Source organism: Oxyura jamaicensis, chromosome 3, assembly GCF_011077185.1.
Source record: "Oxyura jamaicensis isolate SHBP4307 breed ruddy duck chromosome 3, BPBGC_Ojam_1.0, whole genome shotgun sequence".
Lineage (NCBI taxonomy): Eukaryota > Metazoa > Chordata > Aves > Anseriformes > Anatidae > Oxyura > Oxyura jamaicensis.
In genome coordinates this window covers 32,638,893-32,657,122 of record NC_048895.1, presented here as the reverse complement: position 1 = coordinate 32,657,122, position 18,230 = coordinate 32,638,893, and the positions used below count along the sequence as shown (strand labels likewise).

The 18,230-nt window shown below is 42.9% G+C and overlaps 1 protein-coding gene across 7 annotated transcripts in view; it reads left to right on the top strand.

The window, feature by feature from the left end:
- The first annotated feature begins 50 nt into the window (after window positions 1-50).
- The window catches only part of MTA3 (metastasis associated 1 family member 3), a 159,968-nt gene continuing 141,788 nt past the window's right edge, over window positions 51-18,230 (top strand). For 2 of the 7 annotated variants that reach the window (XM_035323296.1, XM_035323298.1), the window contains exon 1: window positions 17,734-18,015. In XM_035323296.1, the coding sequence (XP_035179187.1) occupies window positions 17,988-18,015 (28 nt within the window). In that variant the 5' untranslated portion in view covers window positions 17,734-17,987. Of the gene's footprint in view, window positions 197-925; window positions 1,178-17,235; window positions 17,285-17,728; window positions 18,016-18,230 lie in introns of those variants that run through there. The other 5 variants (XM_035323293.1, XM_035323295.1, XM_035323294.1 and 2 more) reach the window with 5 other exon arrangements.

Sequence of the window (18,230 nt, the reverse complement as noted above, 5' to 3'; positions counted from 1 at the left end):
GATTTCAGGGGTGGCAGCACGCACAGGGAGCTCCTCGCTTCCACCACTTTTGCCTTTCTCTTTCTCTGGTACCCTGACACTCGGGCTCTTAGGGCTGAGCCTTTTTCCATGCTCGCCGCCACCTGGAGCATCTCCCGGAGCTCTCCCCTCGGGGCGATGCCTCCAGGTGCCGGCGTGCTGCCAGGACAGAGAGCAGGTGAGTGCCTCTTCTCCCCGCTGATCCCAGAGGCTTTGTGGCCCGGGGGCTCCGCCTGCAACAGGACACCCAGGTTAGGGCAGTGTTCTGCCACCCCCGCCCGTTCCTGCTCCAGATTCAGGGATTTCTCTTGGCAGCCTTTGCTGCTGCTGCCATGTTCCTCCCCCAGCGGAGGTTTGCAGGATGCCTTACAAGACGTGGATGGCCGTGTGATTCTGTAGAACCGCTTGTTTTAAAGAAGAATGCGATTAAGCACTCTGAGTTTATCGCTGTTTGGCCTCTCCCTGTAAAACACTTGGAGAGAGGTCGGGATAAATGCCCACGGTGCCTCCAGCAGGCTTCGCAGCTCCCCTCGTACGGCGCGGCGCGCGGCCGCTAGAGGTCACAGTTAGCCGGTGTTCTCCTTAACGGGCCGAGAAGAAGAGAAAACCACCCAAACTCCGACTGCAGGGGGTAGGAAAGCGTACACGTCAGTGTGCTGTACCCAGTAAGGGCTTTTTTATCTCTTTTTAGTCATTCTGGTGCCTCTTTTTTTCACATTGCTGGAAAGGTTTTTGCTTCCAGCGGCTGCAGCTATTTCATGTGTCTTGCCTGCTGGTTATTTTTATAAGCAACAAACACTCTTCTAAACCACTTCACCTCTCTTTGGGTATGCTTCTGCCCTTCGTTCTTCCAGGAACAGTTACTGGAGTATCTGTTTTTAAAAAAAAAAAAAAAAAAAAAAAAGTGGCAAAAACTGAGTGGGGCTGTCAGCAATAATGAGTTACCCAGGTGCTTCTGGCTTTGTAATTTGTCATGCTTGCTGCTCCACATGTTTTAACCCCCCTTCCTCCTTTGCAGCAAGTTTGCAGAAGAGGATGGTCCAAATTACTGGGTCTGAGGAGGGGCTAGCTGCATGAAAATGTGTTGGAGTGTGCTCTGTGGAAATCATTTTTGAAACAGACAAAGCTTCCTGTGCTGTGAAGTTGTGTGGCAGGACAGGTAAAGTGCTGGGCACGCTACAGTCAGACTTTATCTTGCAAGTGAACCAGTGGATGAAGCATTAGAGGTTGGCCTGATGCATGTTTCTATTTGAGTCTTTCAGCTTCTTTTAAATAAGAACTACAATGATTTCCTCCTGTAGAATAACAGCGGGAAGCAAAGCTAACCTGACAACAGCAATGCCAGTTGCTGGATTCCCCCCCTTTGTAGTCTTGCATGTTGCAGTTTACTTATTTTAGTGATAATTACTGACTTTCAGTTGGGGAGATTTGTTCTAGCTAGCTGGTGTCAATAGCTGTAAACAATGTGTTCTCACACCAGGAGCAGTCATTTACCAGGAGCAAAAATTCAGATTTTAGACAGGATTTGTAATTTTCCTGCAAGTGTTCTGATCTGTGGCCTTTTCAGATTGGTCATGCTGCTGTTGTTGTGAAATAGCAGTTTTATTGGTAAGTTTGTGGAAGTTCAGGTGGCTTCGCAGGACTTAAATCAGGAGTTACAAGTGTCAGTTTGGTAGCTGACTTGTTATAGTTGTCTTATTCTTCAGGAAACTTCAGTGAGCATAATAACTTGTATTTGTTGCTGAATTTTATGAGTGAAGAAACTTGAAAAATGGGATGGAGATCCCAAAAGAGACAGAGCACTTAAAACGACTTTGTGTGACCATAAAGAGAAACATTTAGCAATATAAGAAGGAAAAGGCATGTTTAAAGGCTGTGCAGGGGAGGGGAGAAGTGTTTGAAAGTTCCAGCTGCCCTGTTCTGAAAGATTGAACCAAATTATTGAGAAAAAAAAAAAAAAAAGTGAGCCAATAAATCCATGTAAATAGGTCAGCACAGAAATTAGTATTCAGCCTCAAGGTTCAATGGTAAAGTACAAGGCTTCAAGTGAAACTTTAGAGGGACTGAGCTTGCTGCTAATCTGAAATATACCAAAGACCTCTTTCAAACAGTTAGCTGAGTTCAGCTTTCAGGTGTTTGGAGGTTGTCTTTTGTGTGTGTGTCGCTTTGTTGTTGTTGTTGTTAAATGCTCTGGAAATACACACTGGGATGTTGAATCAAAGCAATTACCCTTCTCCTGGTGTTACAGTTGTATCATTTACTGCCCAGGAGGAACTTCACAATTAATAGTCATTATGTAAAAATAGCTTTCTGTATGTCAACATTTATTTTCATGGCTTGTATTGTGCTATTGCATCCTAAGGGTATTTAATGAACTTGAAATATTTTCTACAGTTTCCAAATCTTTCTGGCCTCATGCTGAGACCATTGCTCTGTGTTTCGAGTGCAGCACTGTGATTGCTTTTTTTAAATAAAAGAGGTCATTTGCTTCTATCTTTTATGTGAACAAGCTGGCATATTTTGATGGCAAGCTTTTTTCACAACTCTGGATCGGATTCAGTTCCTACTGAGGTAGCTACCGAGCGATCTTGACTGAAGTGTGGGCAAGACTGGCTTTTGGTGGGGTGTCCTCTGTCAGGATCCTTGCTTGTTTTTAGGACTGCAGCACCCAGGGGCTCCAGCTGCAGAGCAGGATGCCCGAATGATAGACTTGCACACACAGAACAAAAGGTTTTCCTGTTCAGGGAGCACACAGTATCTAACATATAAAATTGCTGGGGAGGCAGGAGGGAACAATGTTTTTTAGTATTAAACATACTGCATTTGGCAGTATTTATCTTCTTTACTTGAAGAGGCAAAGAATAAAGAATAGAAGAAGTGCTTCAAAAGGTTCAGCGTTCACAGATGCACTAGTGTTTGCAATTATCTTCAGTTTAGATCTGGGGGGGATGGTTTCCACTAGATGTTTTTGCTGTTATCCAACTTCTCTGCACCAGAGCCCCACTGCTTCGATGTGGTTTGTGGGCTACGTAGGAAACCTCTCAGGAGAGGGGCCTATCGCCACGTATAATTGCAAAACAGAGTCTAATGACAGATGCAGTTTGGATCGTCGGTGGCACCTGACATGAGCATACAAGTTCCCTTGTCACTGAGGCACTTATAAAGATCTGAATAATTTTGAATATGAATGTTGCTAAAAGTGGCTGAATGACATTTAGTAGGGAGCTGGGTATTCACATAGATATACATGTGCACGGAATACAATCTGCAGTTGACATTTAGAATTAGACTAAGTTATTTCATGAAACATGCTAAGGGTTTGGGAAATTTGGCTGAGAGCAATTAGATTTGATACTGGGGACTCGATGCATTTGTGGGTCAGACAGCGAGCTTTTTCTGTGTGACACTTGGCTGCCTTCCCTGTTGTCTGTCACCTCCATGTTCAGACAAAGCCCAGCAAAGACTCTTGGACCTGATGCTGGGTTAATTACTGACAGTGATTAAATTTCAGTGACCACTGGGTCAAAGGAAGCCCTCTTGGTCAGAGACTGCTGCTAGCTGGGTTCAGCCGGTTTGTTACATCTGAACTCCAGGCAGGAAGACGCAAAGCACGGAGAGAAGGACGTTGCTTGCCTGAGGAAGGCAATTAGAAGGAGACTTGCTAATGGGGAATTCAAAAGCATGAACATATTTTCACAGGAGAGAAGAACACAGGAATAGATTTTCACACCAGTGAGATACTTTACTAAATGCTTACCAAGGGGAAGGGAAACTGTCTGCAGAGAAGATGGAGAGAAATTCTGGGATTTGGGGAAGCCGTATGTGCAGGTGAATCCAAAGTACTCCCTGAGAAGAGGAAGAAACTGGGCCAGATGAATGCATGTAAATTTTATTTTGTCGTGAGCTTACATTTTTGGCATTAGCTAACATAAAAGGTTATGTGTGTTTTTTTGTTTGATTGTTTTTCTCCTCATTCTCAGCAAAGACTATGGAGCTCAGTTTAATATGTATGTTTAATATGTGAGTTAGTGTAATTTGAGATGAATGGGAAAGCTCGAGGGTATTGCATACACGACTGGGGCCTTCAGTGTCCTTTCTGCCAGCTCTCATGGACGACCTGGATGCCACAGAGGTGACTCTTCACCTGTGTTTGGGTAACTGAGTTGAGCCCCTGTTGTGCCTCATGGAAGAGCGGGACTGGAAACGTAGAAGCTGTGGTGGCTGGGACTTTGTGTGGATGCATGCCCGAATGACCGGTGGGTCACTCATGGCCTTTGGGAAGGGAATTGAGGCAGCTGGGACTCTGGATCCCATTGTTGCAGAGGGTACAGAGAGAGCTCCTGCAGAGCCAGCAAAGGCAGCATGTGTACCCCTGCTTGCTCGTTTAGAGGCGGTGATGAGCATGGAGGTCTAATTAAAGTGAGGCTTGGCCACAGTGAGATAGCATCCTGCAAGAAGGGCTCTACTGGATTTGTGAAAAAATATTGCAAAGAGAAGCTCTTGGAAATACTGGTTAGCATCTTTTGCTTCTTAGTGAGATATAGAATACTTCTCCATTTCATGTACGTCCTCAGGGGAAGGAGAGGAGACTTAGAAACTCTTGTCTTGCTATTACACTGCTCCAAACTTTACACTTCAATGGAAATAAAGTTTTAAAAAAAAAAGGTGTTTCTGAAAAATTTCACTTCCTTCTTGACAAACAGGAGAAATACTACCTCCTGAAATACTAAGTGACTGCTCAATTGTACTAAACTACAGTAAATGATGCCAAAATTCAAGTCTTATGTAACATTTGAGGATACAAAATTTAATTGTTTTGATCCCTTACATTCAGATTTATGTAAAAAGAATTATTCATCTCTGTCTAGTCCTTCATGTTCTTCTAGAAGTCCCAGGAAGTCTTTCTGTTGACTACACTGGTTTATAAAAAGATCAAGCTTGCTTGCATAGATAAATGTTTGTGTAACTATTTAAAACTTAAAGATGATGCTTAGGTTACTAAAATACTAAAACTGAAGTCATATACCTATCCAGCTAAAGTTAATAAAGCAGTAATGTATTTGTTCTGTTCAAACAAATCCTCTGCTTCTCAGTGAAAATGAGATCCGACCTCTTTGTGAAACTCTTTTCCCGAGCCTGTCGCAGCAGCACTGGAGAACTTGGTGTGTTCATATCCCTCCTCGGGACACTGGCAGCCCTGACTCGGCAGTGCAATGAGGTGTTAAAACCTTTGCATTATATGGGCTTTAGGAACAACTGGAGCATAGCTTCATTATGGTTACACGGAAGCCAATAAAGCCACTCCAGCCTGAGTTTAGCCTGTAGGATGTTAAATGGAAGTTTGCCTCTTGTTGCTGTGCAGATATAAGCTAAAGATCCCCCAGCTGCTTTCTGTAACTTGTGTGACTTCCCTGCAATACATTGGAGAGTACTCTTTCTTCTGGCAGAGGTTGTATTATCCTAGGCTGCACGTGAGCAGCTGCACATGGACCTCCCCAGGTGCCTACATAAGGCTCTCAACATCTAAGCAAGTTACACCGATGTTCCCCAAGTTCACTGCTGCACCGCTGGCAGGAGCTGGCATCCGCCTCCGGGAGCGGTAACGTCTCACCCCATAGATCAAGTGACTCCTTCCCAAATCACACAAGGGCCTAGATTACACCCTGGAATGGGAAGTAAAAGTGATCATACCATTATCTTCGTTGCACAGTCAGAAATGTTGCTTGTAGCCAGAAGGAGTTGCAGTCTCATTTGATGAAGGTAGTGATGCTGTGTTCATGTGTGACTTCCAGATGTAACAGCTGATGTTTGGGATCAGGTATGGATGCTTGCAGCAGAGCCCACCAGAACTATACAGCAGATTGCTAACTCTCTCCTGTCTAAAAGGTGACCCAAGCAGGAGCTCTTGAGATTAAACCAACTACACAAGAAAATATTTTTTATTTTTGCACTGTAGAAATACTCATTTCTGTATGGTTATTATGCTATATTCTCCTCTGATGTAAGCTACCATACCTTCATTTTGTGCAGTTACTGATTTCAGACATTTGATTTTTTTTTTTAAACAAACAAACAAAACATTTTAGCCTATTTCACCACCATTTCTCTGCTAGCAACTGTGCGCTGGCCTGTCCCCTCATTTTGAACCAAGTCACACTTCCCGATTCCCTTATTGGGAAACTGCAACATATTCTTTAATTGCTCTTTCCCCCCTAATACAGAAGGGGAAGGTGGACTCCCTGCACTCCCCCTGGGGACGTTCACCAGTGTTATTCTTCTATAACCCAGGCTAAACCCCTAATGAAATTGCAGCTGTATGAGATGCATTCCTTCACCACCACGGGGTGCGTTAGTGCTGCCCGTGGACTTTGTGGAGCTTGATAGTGGCTGTGTCGCATGGAATTGCAAACTGCAGGTGGGCCATCCCTGCTGCTTTAATGGCCAATACTTCTCCAACTCGCCTACCAATATACCTGCAGCATGGAAAGCTGATCAACCAGCATTAGCAATTTACACATCCCCTAATTTTTTGGCATCCTGCTGGGATAAACCGTAGAGCCTAGCGGCTGAGGCTGCAGTGACTTGGCTGCAACTTTGCCGTTAGCTAAGGACTGAATCCAGCCTGGATGCAGCAGATAAACAAAATTTCACGGTCTTGATAACAAAACAAATCTTGCCTGGCTAAGAAATAATGGCTAAGAAGCAAGTTATTACTGTAGTCTTTGGAGCTATGCAAATTTACTCTGATAAAGATCTTTGGTTAATTTTCAGAACGACTGAAATGTTAGTTTCAAGGTAGGTTTATAGATGTGCCTTTCAATTGCAAGAGCTGGAATAAAACAGAACACTCATTTCAGATTCTAAATCCTGCTTTCCATGGTAGTGTGTGTTTTGTGTGTGTGTTTTTTTTTTTTGTGGGGGGGGGGGCGGGGCAGAGTGGGGTGGGAGAGGGATGAGCGTGTTAATGATTGCAAAAACAAGGCAGAAGACATCAATAATCTTGAAACTAGTAAGAAGAAAACTGTACGTGTCTTTTTAGAAAACTCAACATCATTTAATGAGGCATACTGTGGTGTTGCACTTCAATGAGTTCGATATTGTCCTGGTTCTAAAAGATGGGGAACTCCAGGAACAGCCACAGAAGCTCCTAACCTTAGCAGAAGTCTCTGCCCAGACACAGCAGCGTTCTTCTGGTGTGTCACAGAAGCTGGAGAAGCTTCTTTCTTTCTGTTTGGGGATTTGGGGGCTTAAAAAAAGATATTATTATTATTTTCTGTTGTCTCATCCTTATTAAGACCGCAATGCAAGACCTTAAGAACATATTGCTTCCTTAATTTTCTGAAAGGTATTGTTATCAGATGATCAATACATTTTTCTTTCTACAGCAGGTTTAAATGTGACTCTTATTTCTTCTTTCTTTTTTAGAAATTTCATCTGCTTAAACATTTGTGCTGCCAAACAGGCTTCAAACTGGGAACACACATCTCATGTTTGCAGTGCCTTGTTTGTTTGATTTCTTTCCTCCTATAGTTACATCTTTAATTCTGAGATCTGTCTTTTAATTCACTAATTTACATTGCTGGTTTTCTGTCTTCTACCTAACTTTTTCTTTTTTTAACTTATCTATTAAAAAGTTTTTCTTATTCAAAAGAGAAGAATGGGGAAGGAGGTTTTTTTTCCTTTTTTTTTTTTCCTTTTTTTTTTTTTTCCCTTTGTTTTCAAGTAAAAAGTACCAACTAAAACATAGGATTGGAATCCCGTGCTCCTATTCTCCAGGAGCCCAGGACTGTGAGGATTTCCCTGCTCAGCCCACGGAGTGCTCTGAGATGCCATGCCTTCACCAGCTGTCCCTGGGGAGAGCTCTCTCTGTCCAAAGCCACGTACAGTTGCCATAGCTGGGTCCCAGCAGGAACAAGGGATCTGCCACAGCCTCGTGCTCTTTCTTATTATTTCCACAGATTAGCTGGAGAATATCCCTTGCAATCTTCTTGTCTCTTAAATTCACCATTTCAGTGACTTAACATAATATGAAAAATACTCAGCACTGCCAGACATGTAATCAGATTGTTTACTTGCGCCGTTGATTTTTTTTTTTTTAATTATTATTTACAGTCTCTTGCACTTTGTTCCCAAAGGAACAGTCCTTAAAGTCAATGAGGAAGATAAGCTTGTGGAGCAGCGATTAATAACACTGCGCTTCTTGGCAGGTTTTTGGGAGGTGGTCCAGCATCCCCCTTCCCGAGTACTGGGGAGGTCTGGCAGTCCTGCTACTGCCCTGTTCCCTGCCGGGTGCAGAGCAGGCAGACATGGCATTCCCTCCATGCAGTTGTGCTCTAAAGGTTCAGCCCAACACACGATGTTGTAATCATATAACCAAGTTCCTGTGCCTTCCCCAAGGCTGGGATTCACATGGATTAACTCAATAGCATCAGTAGAGATATTCTGAATTCACAGTGGTATGACTGAGGGCTAATCATAGCCCAGTATTTGTGAGTCTCTGTAGACAAAATAATACATTTTCATTGCTAATAACGATGGTCTGTCTAGTACTCCAACATTCAATGTATTTAAGTAATTGTGTAGCATGTGGTAACAAATTCCATTGAAAGGAATCTGCATTGTAAAAAAAATGTGACCATTCAGGTCAACTGGTTCAAGAGACTGCTATTTTGAGTAACAGAACAATTAGTTCTCACAGACAACTTGCTTGGTACAGTTGTTTGCAGGCATTCGATTCTTTGTGTATTTTGTTAACATAAAAGCAATCCTCTCTGTTTCCTACAACCAGAGAAATAATTCTGTAGCAAAAAAGAAAATAGTTCTTGGGTTCCTTAAACTTTGCAGGACAAACTTTTACTGCCAAGTTATAAAGCTTTGAATAGAGGCTGGTAATGGAAATAGCAATGGAGAAAATTTTAGAGTTATGAATGGTGACATGATGGGTTCTCTGTGCCCAGAAGTCTTGCACTGAGAGGGGATTGCAAGACTGGTGTGCCTGAAATAGCAACACTACCCTTTCCTGTTCAGAACAGCAGACTTCAACAGAAAGTGAATGCTTCAATTTAATACTCAATTCCAGGAAGATCATAAAAAAGTCTAGTTACTTCTGTCCTCTTTGGTAGGAAAATAATTTTTACAGTGTGATGAGGTTTCCCAGTATTTTTAGGAAACAGCTCGAAGCTCTTGAACTGTGCACTACTTTCAGAACTGTATCTGAATTTGTTAAGAACTGATAGAGCAGGAAATATTGCTTTCATTCCTTGTGATACTTCACTATAGAAATCTGTAGGTGAATAAGGAAGCTGCTCAGCAGCACAGTTTGTTCCATTAAAAACAAGTCTTAAACTGTAAGTTGATTTTTTTTTTTCTTTTTCTTCTTGCATTTGGGTCTATGAGGAAAATTGCAGATACAAAGCCTTTTAAAAATGACTGGTCACCCTTAAATCACAGTTGCTATTGAGCAGAACTCCTCTTAAAGTTTCAAGGGTAGAAATGACATAATGTATTCTATGCCTTATAGATTTTATTAAGCTTGCTAAAGAGTTATGGTGAAATCTCATATTTAGTAGTGTAAACTCCGTGGCATCCGGATGCCATCCTATAGGAGGCAACACTACACCCCTGCACAAACGCCTTCTCCTGCTTCCCCCATCGTAACAGATCATGATGCTATATTCAGTCATTTGTTATTTTCTTTTCTAAACAGAAAAGGTTGATAGCCAAACACCTGACTTGTGTTCAGCATAAAATATTCATCAAACAATCATAAATAACCTTCCTCATCACAAAATGTAGTGAAACTCCCAAAAAGAGAACCCAATCAAAACATGCGATCTTCTTAAAATATTCATTAAAAATGTCATATTCTGAAAGGCTTGACAGGCACTACGGCTAGGATACTTTTATTGCAATTTCCCCCTCCCTGTTGTGGTACAGTATTTTGAAGTGTTTTCACAGAGAACACTGTATAGAACTGCTGTTATGAATAATTATTACAAGAAAACCTCTATGGTACTCTCCAGCCCTGCAAAGTTGGAGGGCCTTCTACCTGTATTTCCTATTATGCATCTTCAATGGGCATTCATGAGAGCAGATGGTATTCAGCACCTATTAGGACTGAGACCTACTGGGATGGTTTTGGGTGCTGACCACAGCTTATTCCCAGACCCAGCCAGTCCTCAAAGGGGTGTAAGTCTTCATCTGGGAAGATGACCAGAACTTCTGGAAGCAGATCTGAGCAATGTGCATCAGCAGGCCTCCTCTGTCTCAGACTAAACGCGATTTAGCAGCATGAGCTGTGTTTGTCTTCTCTCTGATGTCTTCTGGGCATTTTGTGTACACAGATGTTTGTACTTTGACCTCGCTGCTAAGCTGGTACTCGGATGAAATTCAGGAACTGGCTTCAGTTAAAACAGTCCCAAAAAACTTATTGCTTTGGTGCTTTTGGTTTTGCTGGTTTTGCTTTATTGTTATTATTATTATTATTATTTATTTTGTGTATGTGTGTGTTTCTTTGCTTTCATCTCTCCACCGGTGTTAATACGCATTAGTTTAAAAACTTTTACATATTCCTCAAGGCAATATAGCTGTATCAGTATAAAAGGGGGTTATTCCAGTGTAGTTTATTCTTACAAGCACAAGAAAACCAACACACCGTAGTGCACGCAAGCTAAAAGCTCCTTCCTTCTTTCTATTGTGTGTTTGTCAGTTTGTTTTGTTTTGTTTTGCTTGTTTTTAAGAACTTCAAAGTTCTGTCCCAAAGTGGCACTGGCAGCGTGGAGTGTTTTCAGAGCTCCATTGCAGAGCCAATGGATCAAGGAATCTAGGTTATTTCAAAGAGCATTATGCAAGAGATACGTCTTTGGTCATATTCTTCCAGATGAGCAAGAATTAGTGATTTCCCCTAGTAATTCTCTTCATTGCCAATTCCCTGTCTGAGAGTAGTTGGCTGGATAGCTTTGAGGAAGACAGAGAAATGGAAACATTCAGTTTTGGCTCTGTGTGTCTGTTAGTCTATATGCTGTACTTTGTGTCCCAGTGGAGCTTTGTAAGGAGAAAAAGGCTTAGGTAGCTTATTTCCCCCCCATCCTCCCCCCCCCCCCCTTTTTTTTTAAAAAATTATGTTGAAATAAATTATAAGAGCAACTTGCTTGTAAGCACATAAAATATTCCTTGCTATTCTAGACAATACTGTAGAATATTCAAACTCAGCTATTTGCAGGCTGTTAATTTTGGGTATCTGATTTTATGGATTTCCATTCCTAGCAGTAACTGGGACCCAAGCTGTGGAGCTTGAAGAGCAGTTAGAAGCTCATCTGATAAATGAACCTGAAGATTAGAGAGCCAAAAATCTTCAGTTTGCCAGGGAGAAGAGTAAAACTTGATGTATAGAGCATGGGCACGGTAGAGCTATCAGGAAGTAGTACTGGCATCTGTCTTCCATACAGAGAAGAGAGACTTAACTGCAGTAGTGGGGGGATTTTTACTGGATGTTGATGCTTCAGAGGGAGGGCACTTGTTCAGTTATTCTGTTTGTACCTATTTGGCACAAATCTGACTTTTCTTGTGCCTGCTTTGTGCAAGCAGGGAACCATTAGTGAAGAACTTGCAGGATGTGTGAGTTGGTATCACATCCAAATTACACTCATTATATGCCCGTTTATGAAATATGTAAGAAGATCTCCTGGAACAGGGTTTTCAAACTGTTTGTTTCTTCTTGCCAGGCATAACACATAGCTGATTTAAAACAAATAAACAGAAAAGGCATGCCAGCTTTGCAGCGAGGGAGCCTCTCATAGACAATCCTTCTGCAATATTTCGTGTCACCACCTCGTGCCTGGTGTGGTGACCTGAGCCATCTGCAGCCATCTGGCTACCTAAGGGGGCATTACGTGGTCTTTCCTCTGGTCCTGAGAGAACGAATGCTGTGTGTTTCACTGACCTCAGCCAGGTATGTGATTGTCTCTAGATGAAAGACCCAGCTTCTTTTAAAAGCGACCACTGATGCTTTCCAAAACAGCAGTATTGCTGCAATGCTCAGGAGCGCTGCTCTCCTCGGCGGTGTGCGCATTGATTGCAGAAGCAAGTCAGGGAGTCAGCAGCCTGCTAATCAGGTGGGCAAACCGACCTCCTCTGTGGCACTGCCTATTTTTAGAAATAAAGGTCATTGGAAAACAAAGTGAAACTCGCTGTGTATAAGCAGGCATGATTCCACTGATTGAGGAGGAAAAGGTGTGCGTGTATTGCACCAGTGATAAATGCCTCCCTGAAATCCACCCAACCGTTTCAGAATTGATGTTTCTTATACCAACAGAGTCGTGAGCCATTGTCAGGTCACCATGCTGACCTGCATAAAGAAATTATTCTGATTTTTCAAAGCTAAAAATAAAAGCAGTACTGAGAATTTTAGGTTAAACCCTTCCATAATGGAAACGCAAGGCAGTGGTTAGAGGCATGGTAAGGCACGAAGAGGCCTTCTGTACCCTTGATCAATAAGTTGCACTTGGGTGTTACTTGCCTGTAATCATTCAATCCCCAGAAAAAAACTGAGCTGAACAGATGCTAAGGCCTTGACTTAAATTAATTCTGCTCAGATGAATGTACTGTACTCTGCTTAAATCTGTGTCATTAAGCACCTTTGACAGCTTTTTAGCAGGTGTTTAGCACAAAAAATAGATCAATTGAGGGAAGGGGAGAGAGAAAGAGTAAATCCAGTGTGGTGTGTTTAATCTCTATCTGGTATAATTATGTTTAAGGCCAAAATGGCTTAATTTAGGAGTGCTGCAGATGAATGCATCCAACGTGCTTCCAGCTGCTCTGATTCTCAGCTTCTCTTACGTCAAAAATAAGGTACACATTAGTCTCATCTTAGTCCTAATGAAACCAACCACAAAAATCACATCGAATTTACAAGAGGCAAGATGTGAACTTATGTATTCTAGCAAACAAAATGGCTTACAAGACTGAATCCTAGAGCTCTAGGCTTTTTCTCTATTAGGATGTGAACTGCAAAACACATTGGCAGGTGTAATAAAAGCTCTGGATGAACATACATATGTATATATATGTATATTCTCTGATTACTAAATACAATCTTTACCCTGTTACTGAGTTAATCAGCAAAACTGTGAGAGTTATGCTTGTGGAGTGAAAGAAGTGCATTTCTTCAACATGTAGTCTTTAATAGTAGTTTCTTATAGATTAATAATAAAGCCTACTTTACAGTCCTTCCCTCAAAATGGTAGCAATAATTCCTTTTGTGATAGAATGGTTTTCGTTAAAGCAAATGCAGTCAGAACAAGAAGACAGATACATACCAGTCCAGGTCTGATTTATTTTGCAGAAAATCTCCTTAATTCAATTGTATGATTTATGGGAAATAAAATTATATATCGCTTCAAAGCAGTGCTATATATGGTAGGCTATAGCATCTATCCATGTAATTGTATGATACTTATTGAAAAACCATTACCAAATATCTCTTTTTCAATACCCACTCAAAAAATATCTTGTTGCCAACATAAGCACTGCTTTTATTCACACGTTGATTTAGTGGCATTCTTACAACTTTAAGATTTGGATTGAACATCTAAATCTTCAGTCTACTGATAATTCAGAAATTAATTTTAAGCTATTGTTTAAATCATATTTAATGAAAATAGTGACATTGTATTTAGCTAACAGTCTCTTGAGAGATCTGATTCACAGAGTCGATAAAAAACATCATTTCTGATGCCAAGAGAAGATGATTTTCTTTTGTGAGAGGGTGGATTTTTTTATTATTATTATTTTTGCTGATTTATAAAAGGGCTGAAGCATGCATTACAGATTGCACCTAGTTAATTCTTCAGTAGAGGCAGCTAAAATTTTCTGCTTATGATAATAAACAGTGAATTTTATATTCCAGTAAATTCAATTAAAAAACCTTACACAATGCCTTTTATACAATGTACGTTACCTAAGGCTTTTATAAACATAGTCATGAGTATCAAAATGTAAAAATGTATTTCTCTGGTGACTAAATAAGTAATAGCAGTAAGAATTCTGTTTCTGCTAGAAATTTATTAATGAGCTTTTGCAAGCTACAGTGTGTCCTTGCATTAGTGGAAAAAAGAAAAGTGAATGTACTCAAGCTTGTCTGATGGATGTACAGCCATGCTAACTGGCATATTTGTCCATGCTAAGTGAAAGTGACTTTGTATACTCTACGTATTATTTTTGATTCACATATGACAAGTCTGTGAACTACCTAAGTCCTCTGAGGTGATGAGTTACTCTCAGTATAAGTAGGAGTTTAGGCTGATAAGAAATCTTGTAAAGTTCTTTATATTTTTTAACTCTTTGCATAGGTTTCAAGCATACAGCCTGCTTGCCCATTGTAGCTAAGTCTTACTAACAAGGCAGCCACATTCCCTTAGCATGAACTCATAAACCCTCTGCTTAATGTTTCCTCAGTTGTCAGATCACTCAAGCCAAAAAGAAACTCTCAGCTGAGGCACTTGGAGTTAGACCACGAAAGGATGACCCAAGGATGGGAAACCCTGAATGCCATTTCCTTTCTGTTGCATCAGCATGAGGATGTGTCTCCGTGAAAGCTCTACAGGGAGCCAAGCACCTTTTATTAAGGTACAAGCAACTCTTCAACATTTTTGTTGATTTCAGTATGATGCTTCTACCTTTGAGAGCCACAAATACTCTAGTCTTAAACACACTCCTATCAACATATTTTACTTTAGACCTCTGAACTGTCAGTTTTATGTACTAGGAAGATTTATCTTCAGCACCGGTGCCTTCTACAAGCAAGTTTTGTGTGTGTTTGTATTGTTCTTCTGTTTTGGCTTTTATTTTTTTTATTTTTTTTTTTTTTTTTTTTAGATTTGTAGAGAAGGTGCTGGACAGGAACCTTCAAAATTAAATTCTCGGGACCCAAAATGGGATGCAAGGACAGCACAACAGCTCTAAGGAGAGTGTCCCTGTGCTGCCACTTTCTGAAATGAGAAGGTTGTCAGAGCCTTTTGAAAACCTAGTCTTGGCTCTGCAATAGTGGGAAGAGAACATCAGGAGTGAGGAGTTTTTGTGTCTGATGGAAGAACCCTTGAGAATTTGTCCTGAAACCTCTGAACTTGTGTGAACAGCCAGAGTTCTGCCAGCGGCTGAAAACAACTTTTGGTTTCTGAAAAGCTACAGGGAGATCAAAATGAAAACTCGTGAATAAAATTCTCTGATAGTACATTACCATTCCCTTTGTCCAGCTAACTCCATGTGTGAGAAAGACGCCTTAAATTGCATGAGAAGAGAAAGTGATTTTTTTTTTTGGTGCTGTCCCTAATGAAGCAAACAAAGAAACAAAAAAACTATCTAATCATTACATTTTTAAAATACAGCAAGAAAACTGTATGACTCCAGTCAGCTTAACAGGTATTTAACATATATGATTTAGATCCACCTGCTGCAGCTAAAGGAAAAAAGCCAACAGAGAATGCGTGGCCTGGACAAGTTAAGGGACACTGTCCCGATACGGGGACGGAACAGAGTTCCAGCTCTGTGTTTAAAAATGGTCCCTTACATCCTGCTCTGTTTTTCTTGGTTATTTTTTAACTCTGATCACTTCCTTTGATCCTTTTCACTTTTCTGGCCCCATAAACTGGATGAAAAGGACTTCCGCAGCTGTAGGGTAGCACAGATGTGGGGAGGGATGATGGGCTGCTCACAACCAAAAAAGTCACCAAATGAGGTTCTTGGGTAAACTGTCTCTAATAGGAATAATCTATTCTGTAACATTGATTTCAGTTACCACAGAAATGCGGTTTCTTTTGAACAACACAAGTAATTCCATAGTTCATAGCTGAGTGCAGTTTACTTACCAGGTTATGACAGCTCTTACATGATTTTTTTTCCTCAGCAACGTTGTGGTTGAAATGAGGGCATTTAAATTTTCCATCATATATAATTTAGAAAAATGAAGATGTTTACACAATTTTATTTTTTTCCATTCCATGCACTGAGATAGCACAGAAAATAAACTGTATGCAAGTGTTTGTATACGTTGCACCAAAGTAAAATACACCGAGTCCTGCAGCCCAGTACCCAGGCATAGATGTGTCTCCACCCTCCTCAGCTTGCAGCAGTGACTTTGAACTACTCAAAGACAACAGCAGAACACCAGGCAATATCAGGTTTGTGCAGTCTGTGACTGTACAGGCTGCATTAGTGTGAATAATCAGGCCCAGGGACTGAGTACTAAGGTATATAAATGACATTCTTTATTTATCCCGGCTTTTATGCATGCCTTAGCCAGGCAACTGTAAATAAGGTTTTATCTTGCTGCTTTCAGGATGTCAACCTGGAGGGGCTGCTTGGGACTGCGGGCTTCCCTGGTCTGTTTTCTCATGGGTTTTGAAAGGCAAATTCTGTATCTTCAGGAGTTGTCTTCCTTATTTGTAAATTGTGCCTTCAGATGGTAGAAGGGAGAGTCTGTTTCTATTGAATGCATGCCTTGCTGGAGGAGGGCACATTGTAAGCTTCCAAGTGTGGGAATTTCCTCTGGTGTCACAGTGCAGGCTTGAGCTGAGGGAAAGAGCTTGGAGACATTTTGTTTAATAGATAATGACTAGGACAAGCCAACTATTTGAATTAACAGTTCTCTCGCCTTCAAAGTTTAACCTCTGTTTCACTAATGAAGCAGTAAGCCACAAGAGTAAAAATAACACACCATTTAACTCCTAGCTATTTTTATTTAGGTCCCTGGTAAATGAGTATTATTGTGCCTGGAAATAATCAGCTGGATAGAGCTGCTGCTTTCCAAGGAGTTCCTGTGGGCATTTTTTCAGCTCCCACAGAAGTACTTGTTGGGACACAATTTCAGCTCCCACAGATGTTTTCAGCGGGAGACAAAATAAAGGGAGATTTCAGATTTTTCCTCCCAGTGCATATATGTGTTGCTGTTTACTAAAGATGAGCTGACTGTGAGTTCTGTATGCTAGTTCCCCGTCTTTCACGGATTCGATACTGGGTTGTGTTGTTCAGTACGTCTCAGGGATTTCAATACTGGGTTGCCTGTCTGACCCGAGGTAGTGACTTAACAAGTTACAAGTGCACTAAAAGTGGAAGAAACCTTACGCAGACAGTCACTTGCTGGGGAAATGGAGGGGAGGATGTGATCATTTGAAACGCGGGGTAAGCTCACTTGCTGTTGAGTGAACACCTTTTCTGGTAGCTCTGCCTGCAGTGAGATGTTAGCTTGGCTCAAGATACGTGCTCAAAACAGGTAATAAATCACCACCATCCTTAGGAAAATGGCAAAAAGCCTTTCCCCTCGAAGGACGCGTGCTGGAGCAGCATCAAGTTGTTGGTAAACGATACAGATTGCACTCGATGGCGCAGGCTGCGCACAAACAGAGGGAATCGGCTTGGCCTGGCATCAACATCGCTGCTTTTTGAGGCATCCCCGCAACGGGACCATTTGGGAGCCATCTCCCCGAGGATGCTCCCTGCTCCTGCCGCGTGTGGGGAGGCGCCGAACAAAGCGGCCAACAGGTGCTGCGCGCTCACACGTGCGGGGCGAGAAACTTCCAACTCCCCCCGCAGCGCGGCAGCCAGCTCCCGGGGGGCGCGGGGACACCTCGGGGCTGCCAGGGACACAAAGAGCCGGCCGGGGAAGGCGGGCGGAGGCGGCACAAAGCGCGTCGCAGGGAGCCGCGGGGACAAAGCGGGGCCGCCCCACCTGCGGCCGGGCCGGAGGGGGGGGCAGGGGAAGGGAAGGGAAGGGGGGGCGTTCATTAACCCCTTCCCCACCGGGCGGCTCCGGAAGCGGCCGCCCCGGCCCTGCGCTGCCTCCCGTGCCCGGGCGGGGAAGGGGTGGCGCCGGGTGGGGGCGACGCGGGGCGGGGGGGCCGCGGGAGCCGCTCCCTCCTCGCCCAGCCCGGCCCGGCGGCGGCGGCAGGAGGAGGAGGAGGGCGCAGAGCGCAGACATGGCGGCCAACATGTACCGAGTGGGAGGTAGGTGGGGAGCGGGCAGCGCCCGCACGGCGCCGGGGGTTGCTCGGAGCAGGGGGGGCGGCCACCATCTTGTGTCCCCCCCGCGAGCCTCGGCCCCGAGCGGGGCGCCCAGGCCCGGGCAGGGGGAGGCGGCCGGGGCTTGCGGGGAGGGAAGGAGGGAGGCAGCGAGGGGGCCGGGCAGCGCCGCCCTCCGCGGGGACGCCGCCACCTTCCTG